This window comes from Semicossyphus pulcher, unplaced genomic scaffold, assembly GCF_022749685.1.
Source record: "Semicossyphus pulcher isolate SPU_LCO1_2020_fin unplaced genomic scaffold, fSemPul1.0.p SCAF_48, whole genome shotgun sequence".
Taxonomy (NCBI): domain Eukaryota; kingdom Metazoa; phylum Chordata; class Actinopteri; order Labriformes; family Labridae; genus Semicossyphus; species Semicossyphus pulcher.
The window spans coordinates 449,613-459,612 of record NW_027211724.1 but is presented as its reverse complement, the minus strand read 5'-3'; the positions used below and the strand labels follow the sequence as shown (position 1 = coordinate 459,612).

The 10,000-nt window shown below is 49.6% G+C and overlaps 1 protein-coding gene across 1 annotated transcript in view; it reads right to left on the bottom strand.

The window, feature by feature from the left end:
- Window positions 1-9,596, bottom strand: part of casc3 (casc3 exon junction complex subunit) — a 10,001-nt gene extending 405 nt beyond the window's left edge. Inside the window, exons 1-12 of the mRNA XM_069680854.1 lie at window positions 9,411-9,596; window positions 7,483-7,507; window positions 7,231-7,286; window positions 6,623-6,841; window positions 5,986-6,134; window positions 5,681-5,854; window positions 4,554-5,485; window positions 2,913-3,086; window positions 2,242-2,340; window positions 1,993-2,162; window positions 1,513-1,720; window positions 1-1,058 (exon numbers count right to left, since the gene is read on the bottom strand). The exon at window positions 1-1,058 is cut by the window's left edge and continues 405 nt beyond it. Of these exons, the coding sequence (XP_069536955.1) occupies window positions 1,574-1,720; window positions 1,993-2,162; window positions 2,242-2,340; window positions 2,913-3,086; window positions 4,554-5,485; window positions 5,681-5,854; window positions 5,986-6,134; window positions 6,623-6,841; window positions 7,231-7,286; window positions 7,483-7,507; window positions 9,411-9,596 (2,331 nt within the window). The 3' untranslated portion in view covers window positions 1-1,058; window positions 1,513-1,573. The remainder of the gene's footprint in view (window positions 1,059-1,512; window positions 1,721-1,992; window positions 2,163-2,241; window positions 2,341-2,912; window positions 3,087-4,553; window positions 5,486-5,680; window positions 5,855-5,985; window positions 6,135-6,622; window positions 6,842-7,230; window positions 7,287-7,482; window positions 7,508-9,410) is intronic.
- Window positions 9,597-10,000: the final 404 nt, after the last annotated feature.

Genomic DNA, 10,000 nt, shown 5'->3' with positions numbered 1-10,000 from the left:
CATCAGAAGCCGACTGCTCTGTAGCTCTACACGTTTTATTAGAATATGTTTACTGCTCTATTTTATCTGTTCAAGCTCCTATATACACATTTAGATTGATATATACAGCAACCAGAAACACCTCCACGTAGAGAAACGCCAACAAACCATTGTTCACCTGTTTCTACATCAAAAGAAAATCAAATAAAGTGGTTTAATACTTTAATGAACCAAATGAAGTCCTTCCAGAATCGGTTTTATCTAACGGAAACTGAATCTGGACAAAACAAACATCTGAAGACGTTTTCACTATTTTATCACTAAACTTTAACTCTTTGCAGCCTCGTCACCATTAAAGTGTTAGAACCGTCTGTCTGCGTGGAGGGAAACATCCAGACTAACACACATCATCTGTAACATGACGGTAACATGTTTTCAGGAAGCACCGGGTCGGCGATGAACACTGAGAGCAACATTCAGACTATATACACACAAACAGCGCTCACTCTGAAGATAAACTCTGCTCTGTTTCTATCTGCTTAAACGTTATGGAAAACTAGTTCAGTGTGAAGGAACTGAGAACAAAGAGAAACCGTTATATTGCCCGTTTTCAGGATTCAGTCTGATCCCGAGTCAACAGAAAACTTCGCCATGAAAAGGAACAAACAAAAAATTAACTGATCCCAAGCGTTTGATGCGGACAGCTCGGAGGTTCACTGTGTGACCATAAATGCTTCGAAGTGGCTCTAAAGGGTTGAACTCATCCTGCAGACGTTTCAAAGACACGTTGGTGGGATCAAACCCGCGGCGCAGAGTTACAGTGTGTGCACGGCTGAGCCGCCTGCTACAGGGCGGAAACAAAGAAAAGGAAAGAAGGAGAAAAGTCTGATTCCAGCTGCAGAGTCCGTCCTGTCGCCCGTCCTGTCGCCCGTCCTGTCGCCCGTCCTGTCGCCCGTCCTGTCGTCCGTCCTGTCGCCCGTCCTGTCGTCCGTCCTGTCGTCCGTCCTGACGTCCGTCCCTCCATAACGTTGGTCGCTGCTTTGAGGCCGCAGCTCCTCACTGACCCTCCCATCCCGCTCCTGAAACAGATCACAGACACAAACATCATGTCACCTGTTCCGACACGCACCACACGGCTCAGAGGAACGACAGGTGAGCAGGCTCACGGCCTCCTTCATCAGCTGCACGAGGACAGCTCCTCTGTGCTCACTTCAATCTGTTCACACCTGCAGGATTTATGACATCACAACTAGTTTGGAGCCAATCAGAGTCCAGAACGGACTGAATCTAGCGTGCTTACAGACTTGTGTCCAGCAGTCTAACGTTATTCAGCAAGCAGGTGTTATCTTACAGCTGAAGACAAACATGGACAGAAACGTCCTTCAGTTGTTTCAAACTGGAAATCAGAAGGTTTGAAGAGCGTCAGTCTGTAAAGGCTGCAGTAACAGGAAGACACCACCAGGTGTCCCTGTGCTGCTGTGTCTGCCCCACCACCACCACCACCACCACCACCACAGTCGGGTAAAAACTCACCTGTAGGTTTCTGATCAGAGTGAGGCTGAGCCTGGGAGGCGGGGAGGGGTGAGGGGCGGGGTCACTCTGAGGCAAAGTGCACCTCTGGAGGGGGGGGCTTGATGGTGACGGGCTGGGACGTGCGGCGAGGGGGCGAAGGCTTGGGCTGAGCCTGCTGCTGCATGGTGTCATAGTACGTCACACCTCCGTAGGTCACCTGGGACTGACCCTGAGAGAGAGACACACACACACGCGCGCACACACACACACACACACACACAGTACATAAAATAACTAAATCATAACGAGCACTCAGACTGTCGGATCTTTTATCAATCGTCACCAGCAGACGGACGTTAGGATGAACTCAGTATTTGTCCTGAGACCAAAATGAATGATCAAAGCAAATTATAATAAAAACTACAAATATGGAGAGCTTAGTCTGAAACAGTTAATTACTACAGTCATTAAACCTGCTTCATTCACAGCTCGTTCAGGTACCTGAGGACTTGGGTACATGGCGGGGTACGGGAAGGTCATGACCCCAGGCGGAGGGTAGAAAGGTGGTGGCAGCAGCTGCTGTGGTGGTTGCCCTGGCGACAGAGAAACAGGAGGGCCTCCATAGAGGGCGGGGTTAGCGATGGGGCCGCCTGATTGGTGGGGATGGAGACCTGAGGAGGAGGCAGACAGGTGACTATAAAGTACAGGTGAATCTAAAACTCATCGTTAAAGAAATACAAGCAGACTGACCGGGGTGGGGGAGGTGCATCTCCGGCTGGACCAGCATGCCTTGCGGTGGGATGGGGGCGGGGCCTTCCCCGTGAGCGTAGATTGGTCCCTGGTACGATACTGTGAGAGAGAGGGGGGATACTCAAAGTGAGCATTCACAAACATGTACTCGAATACTCTGCCTCAGTATGAATATAAACATGCACCGTATTTATCTGACAGCTGATGTTCTTGGTTTCTTTTTTAACACGTTATCTTAATGATTCGGACCCCGACGCTGAGGATGAGTCACATGCTCAGGATGAGTCACATGCTCAGGATGAGTCACATGCTTCTGACTCCTGTCTGCTGATATCGGAGAGACCTCCAGTTTTTACACCTGCTCTTAAAACAGGAGAAAAACAAACGTCCCCAACTGATACTATAACAACGATCTTCTCTGACCTCTGCTGGCGAGGAGGGAGTACTACACTGACCTGCCTGCATTTTTACTGTAGTACATACTGCAGCTGTCTATGCAAGTCCATACTTCTCATGCAGTCTGAGGGATCCGTTCACAGCTTGAACAACACCGTCGGCCTGTCACGTGGCTGAGCTCTTTCGGTGGAGTGGTCGATGTGACTCATCTCGTGCGGATGGAAGCAGACCATTTGAACACTGACTGAGTTTACTGTCACAATGTTATATCTTACTGGGCTCATAGTAGTGTCCCTCCATCACCCCCAGATGCATGGGTGGAGCCGGCTCCGGTACGGCTCTCTGTCGTTGGGAGGAGTAGCGTTTGGCCCGATTGGAGCCGACACCAATCTCCTCCATGCTGGAGAACTGAGGCGGGCCGCCGGGGAGGTGCATGGGGTTGGGGAGGCCTGCAGACGGAAACAAGCATCGAAATATGAAGCTGATGAGCGATAAGATGATAACACAGGATCACAGTTATTAATGCTTCAATGTGCTCATCGCTTGGTGCTGAAGTGCTTACAAATAAATAACCAACATTCTGCTGCCGGTTGTTGGATTCAGAATCACCTCAGCTAGCATTGTGATGAACAGACAGGTGATGAACAGACAGGTGATGAACAGACAGGTGATGAACAGACAGGTGATGAACAGACAGGTGATTAACAGACAGGTGATTAACAGACAGGTGATGAACAGACAGGTGATGAACAGACAGGTGATAGGTGATAAGGGATGGGTATCATTAGGATTTTATCGATACCGATACTTATCGATGCTACTCTCCATCATTTGATTAAAGACTCGTCTTTATCAGGGTGTCCGATGACGTGCCTCAGTAAGGGGGGTTGTAACAGGGGTTAAGGGCTGTGGTCGCTCCCGACAGTAACAACAGTTACATTAACAGTAAATGTAGTCACAGTAACAATCAGAAGAAATACAAACCGTTTTCTGGTTGTCATGGCAACAACATAACTCGCGTAGCTAAACCAGCTGGGCCCCACTGTAGTGAAATGAATCTCTTTGTGTGGAGCAGTTGTGTTTAAAGGTTTTACTTTCCCCTTTAGAGGAGCTTCATTCTCCACGATACAAACTACTCTAATCTGCTCGGTTTGCTTCTCTTGAGTTGTTTTTCCACACACCTTTACCTGCTGCACACAGAGGCTGGCCCCGCCTCTTTCTGGTTCTCTCCCCTTTATGTCCGCTCTGTTTATTTATCATGAGCTGCACGATTAACAAAGTCGCCCAAATAACACAACTCGTCTTTTGAGTTTTTTACCTTCGATCTCGTCTTCTCAGCAGCAGGTGAGCCGTGTGAACGAGGCTCGTCTTTAAAGAAACGATCAAAACCTGTGGTTCTGAATGACACCGGCACGACACTGCTGCACTTATACTCCTTTAAAACAGCGCCATAACAAGGTCCATATCTGACAGGAGACGTCGTACCCTTAATCAATGCCTTTACAGGAGGGACGTGTGTGTGTGTGTGTGTGTGTGTGTGTGTGTGTGTGTCTCTTATGAGCATGTGTAGATACGCTGATCGCGACAGGAGGAAGCAGAGGCAGCTAGCAAACAACATTGACTGCATAACCACAGGCGTACTTATTAGAAGCACGCGTGTGAACTGCATCTTTAGTTTGGCTTATCCCCTCTGCAGCATTGCCATCGGAGCCACCGGGACTCAGAGGCTGCGCTGAGGACGTACTGCCAGTAATGTGAGCGATGGCGTTAGCATTAGCTGCGAGACCACAACAATGCAACGTCATTAGCTGTGTGCCGATCCAGGGGCTCAAACATTAAATATAACATTTCAACAACACAAGTATGTATATTTAGTGATGAGTGATGTTAAAGAAGAAACCTGACGGCTGTCTCACCTCTCATCTCTGAGCGGATGTACGACGTCGGGCTTTGACTCCAGCTCTGTCCTGCCAGACTAAGTCGAGCCACGTCCTGGTCCAGCTCAGTCAGTCCTCCTCCTCCTCCTCCTCCTCCTCCTCCTCCTGTCTGACTTGGGCCATCTGCCCCTGCCCAGCTCTTTCCTCCCACAATGCCGGGGGAGGAGGTGTTCCCTCCGGCTGCAGACTCCTCGATGGACGTCTGTTTGCTGCCCAGGTCTGCCGGCCGGGAGCGAGTCCTGCGAGCCAGTGAGTAAGATTTACGCTCCACCGGCCGCTCGGTGGGAGGAGAGGCTTCCCGATTGGTTGCCGTCTGTGCCGACGACTGTGGGGCGGAGTCAGAGGCGGAGGGAGCAGCCAATCCTGACACGGATCTGTCAGCGCTCCCTCTTTGTTCCTGCTGCTGTCGGCGTGGTGATGCAGACTGGTAACCACCCAGCTGTGATGCTGCTGCTGTCGTTACAACACTGGGGTCCTCCTCCCTGACGCCTCCGTGGCTGACCGTAACATCCTCAACGACCACAGACGGACCCCCCCTGCCCCCACCAGTAGCACGCCCCCCCCTGCTGACCCGGTCTCCTGTAGGTTCAGATGGAGCTTTGGGCCCCTGTCGCTCTCTGGGATGCATCTGGGGTGCGTTTGATTCATTATTCCTGTACTGGGACTGAGGCGGGAGGTGCATCTGATTCTGGTGCTGGGGTCTGCTGCGAAAGGGAGGCGGTCTGGAGGTGTTGCTGCCTCGCTGAGCAGAGGAGAGAGGGAGAGAGGAGGCGGGTGTCGAGGATGGATGGATGGATGAAGGTGGAGGACCTCCTCCTCGGTTCAGACCTCCTCCTCCACTCTGCCAGGATCGGACCGGTCGCTCTCCCCCGTCTCTCCACCGCTTGTCTCTGCTGGGAGACGTGCTCTGTCTGTGGGGAGACAGAGACGGTTAGATTGAACAATTACAATAAAACAAGTATTTGTAGAACACTTCCCTTAACAAGGCACAAAGTGACGAGGAGGGCAAGAGACCAGCAGGTAGAAGTGAGTCAGGTTTAAACGGGAGGACGGACAGAACTCTCTGATGCTGATCTGTCGTGCTGATCAGTTAACCCGGCACTCACCTGGGTCTGCGCTGCCGGAACGTTCGGTCTCCATGGCCGCCTCCGTTTCGGATGTCGTAACCGTAGATGGCGATGAGCTCCTCGCGGCTCTTCGGTGCCTGCTCCTCCTCCCTGAACTTGTCGTGCTCCCAGCGACCCTCGTCCTTCCACAACTTCCTGTTACGACCTTTTGGTCTGAAAAACGCAGACGGGGAGACGAGATCGAGTTTCACTTCACTGTAAACCTGCACGGACCAGCTCAGGTCAGATTTTTTACCACCTGTTCTGATACATGAAAGATAGAAAGAGTGTGTGATGATGCGTACCTCTCCTCTTCCTGGGCGTGTCCTCTCACGTCGTGCTCGAAGAACAGACCCTTCCTCGGGATGTAGGCTGGATTCTTTCTGTCCTCGTCATCATCGAGCTTCTGACCCGGTTTGACTCCCGCCTTCGTTTCAGGGTCCTCTGTGGACTCCTGAGTGTGAGTGTGTGTGTGTGTGTGTGTGTGTGTGTGAGAGAGAGGGAGATGAAATAGAAACAACATCATGAGGGCCGTGTCTACATGTTAAACTATCGACCGTGTTTAATGAAGGAAGCTAGCAGCTCCGTTTACCTTGACGTTAAACTAAGACAAAAGGATCGGAGGTGATGTGATGATAATACGATGTGTATTATTAATCCCAGACTTATTGTTAACACACATTAACACACTGAATGGAAGTGAAGTACTGATCTGTCTGCTGTTATGTGCACCTGATGGCCACACTGTGCCTCACACGGCGCTCAGCAGGTGATGAGAGACACCGTGGTTTTAGCAAAGGGAAGACAGCGGTGGATTTATTGGGGACTATTTTCAGCAGTGGATGAACCCATGTGCTTTGTGGTGAATATTAAGAGTAAATAACGGTGCTGACAGATTAACCTCTCTGCTGTAGTGAAACAAACAGGTGCAGACGGCCTCACCTGTCCATCTCCGCTCTGTCTCTCTCCGGCCAGGTTTCCTTTCTCCTCGGCCTTACTCTCCTCTTTACTCTGTCCTCCTCCCTCCCCCTCTGCCTCCTCCTCTTGAGGCTGCACCTCCTCCTTTGTAGGGACGTCGGCTGCAGAGGGTTTGGGTTCGCTTGCTGCTGCTGGAGCCTCTTCATCGCTGTAATGCTCGGCCTCCTCTTCTTCCTCCACTCCCTGAGGGGACACAGGATTCTGTTGTTCATGTACCTGTTTCAGGTTTTTCCCCGTCTCATTGTTAAGTACATTTTTTAACACGACTTCCAATCAACCAAAAAAGGCTTTTCATGATACTTTTGAGGGGAAATCCTCTGAGCCATGATGTTCTGTATCACTTCCTGTTCTTGTCTTGTGACCTTTCCTCTGATGCTTAAAAAAGCTTCAGACAGCTGGACAGACTCCGATGACCACCTCACACCCAGCCGTCTGATGACGGGCAGCTCAACTAAAGCTCTACCAAACTCACATCATTAAGTTTTTCTGCATCAGTGAAAGTGAGAGGTGTTAGGACGGCACCACTGGAGGTGTGACGAGTCATGTCAGTGAAACAGGCCGGAGAGTGTTACCTCTGAATGGGAGCCGTTTTCCTCTGGATCTGCACTGTCGTAGTCGGAGAGGACAGCTGGACGAAGCAGACAGACAGATACATAAAAACCCTGAGACAACAGAAGGCTTCACAGCGAGCAGACATCAACAGAACAGATGTTTGATTACAATATGTGGAATATTATCATGTCTAAAGCTGAGCATGAGCCTCCGTTTGCGATGTGAGTAAAGTTCTGTTAATGAAGCTGTTGTTGGTGTCAGCTGTTTCTTACCTTCTCCTACTCCATCTTCACTCTCCTGCAAAGAGAGAAACACACAGATCAGCATCACCTCCAGATCACCGAGGCTTTAACCACACCGAGCTCAGCTCAAACACTTTCATTCGGTCAGACTGGGAGCTGCGGTTAATACTGACTGTCTCCATCCTGTGGGATGGATCCTGGTTGTACTCATACATGTGTTTGTATTTATAGTTTTCAGTCATTTGAATGTGAACACAGTCTGCACTGTAGGTGATCCTGGACAGAGCTGCAGAAAACATGTCTAACAAAATCAAAACAAACCAGAACTGTGCAGCATTTCACTGTGGACAGTCTGAACAGTCTGAACTGTGGCACCAATGAGAAGCAACAGCTTCTGCTTTTTCAGACTACTACAGCACTTTGTAAATCATCACACATCATTCTGCACGGCCAATCAAATCTCAGCACTGCCACCGCAGCTCGAGTGTGTGACTGAAGTACATACAGGTGAGACAAGAGAACGGACAGGTTCATACATGTTCAGTATGACCCCTTTCCCACCACATTTAGCGCTTCAACACGGGTTTTGTGTTCCCATCAGGCCCCGATCTGAGCCGAGGCGATAATGACCCGGGTCTGAATGCAGATTGTAACCTTTCCCACTGAGCAAAAAAGGCAGCTGTTAACAGTTTCTTTGACCAGTGGGAAAGCGGCCTAAGTCTCATGTACACAAAGCCAAAGCTGCAAAGCACCACCACATAACTAAACCCTCCCTCCACTTCCATGTAAAAACTGACAACACATACTGTTGAAAACATGATGATATCACAGATTTTCTCTATAAGCATCAGCTGTGGGGCCGACGCTTAAAGCAATCAGACCAACAACGTTCTTATGATCTGTGGTCACATGTGTAAAGACAGAAGCTTCAGAGAGACACTGACAGTTTAAAGTGAAGCTTCTGTACTCAGTATTTTACCTGTTTTACTCGTCGTGTTTGTTTAAAGAGAATCAGACCTCTGCAGATAATTCAGCTCTGGGTAAAAACCTTTCACTGAATCCAAACGTAATAACAAGCAGAGCTCCTTTAAACACGCTGAGCAGCTCGCAGCTCCTCCTGCTGTCTGCAGAGAAACACTGATTTTAACACTGACTGACATGTGATGTGCTTCCTAATGTGACTCAATAAACAGTCTAATTCATGTTTCCACTTTTTCCCACGGTTTGGTGCGTCACCTTTCACCCCGACATATCCAGTACCAGATCAGCATGCAGCTGTCGGTGTGACGCTGTGATGTTCAGGTGATGTTTAGGTGATCTCAGTCAGGAGCAGAGTGAACGTGCGCTGGACGTGGCAGCTCGCAGCATGCAGCACGAGCGTTAGCGGGGCCTAGCTAGGTGCTAAACAGGACAGCTTCCCGACAGCACACACACAATCACACACACTGCGCTCATAGCTAACTGACTAACTCGCCAATCTGAAGCAAACAACATCTTATATTTGGTGTAAAACCTCAACAGAGGTAAAGTAACCGCGGGGACTCCCGAGGCGGTGTTATGGTCACATTAGTGACCGTGTAGGTGAGTCCAACTGGCGCCTTTTCGTCCCGGTTTCACAAAGAGAGACAACACGACAACACAGTCCTCTAACTGTACTGTCGAAGTTAAAACGACACATTCAACATAACTTAACGTGATACAAGTTTATTTTCAAACTCTCTGGGTGTCAGACAGAACACTGAGCTAACGGCTAACGTCCTAACCGTCACAGAGCTAACTCTAAGCTAAGCCCACAGACTGACGGAGCACAGATGTTGATCATGTAAATCAGAATCATTCCTCAGGAATAAAAAGGACATGGCCCCGAGAGAAGGTTCAAGGAGGCGGTCTCTGTGATCGCTCCGGCCGGACACGGAGCAACTCGGTGAGAGAGCAGACCTGCGGAGGTAGCTACTCACACACTCGGACTCCACGTCGCTCTTCGCCTCCTCCCGGACCGCTGTGGGCTCCGGCGGGTCGGGCTCTCTCCCTCGGCTCTTGGTAGCCGGGGATCCCGACCTCCCGCTGTCCGAACCCGAACCGGACTCGTCGTCGTCCTCGCTGTCCTGGGACGCGCGCCTCCTCCTTCGCCGCCGGTCCGCCATCTTAGGTCTCGAATGGTTGGAACCGGAACAAGGCAAGGGATTGTGGGTTGACGAGTTCTTCTTCACTGAGTCGCTGCTCATTCACATTATTTGATCTACTGCCATCTTGTGGAGATTAGTTTGTCCTTCAAAGGCTTCAATGGTCTTGCCGATAACCGTAATATAATAATATAATAATAATTAAGATGAATTTATTAGTAAATAAATCGTTTCCATGTTAGTGATGTAGGCAAATTATCACAGTAAAGTGACACATCTCCATCACTTGAAGCCTTAATAATGTAAACAGGTGAGTTGTATAAAGATTCTCCCCGTACAGTTGTCATGAAGAGAGAAATGAGCTATAGAGACCCAAACTGTTTTTTGTTGCAGGCTGTAAACATGTTTATTTCTGCTGTAAAGAT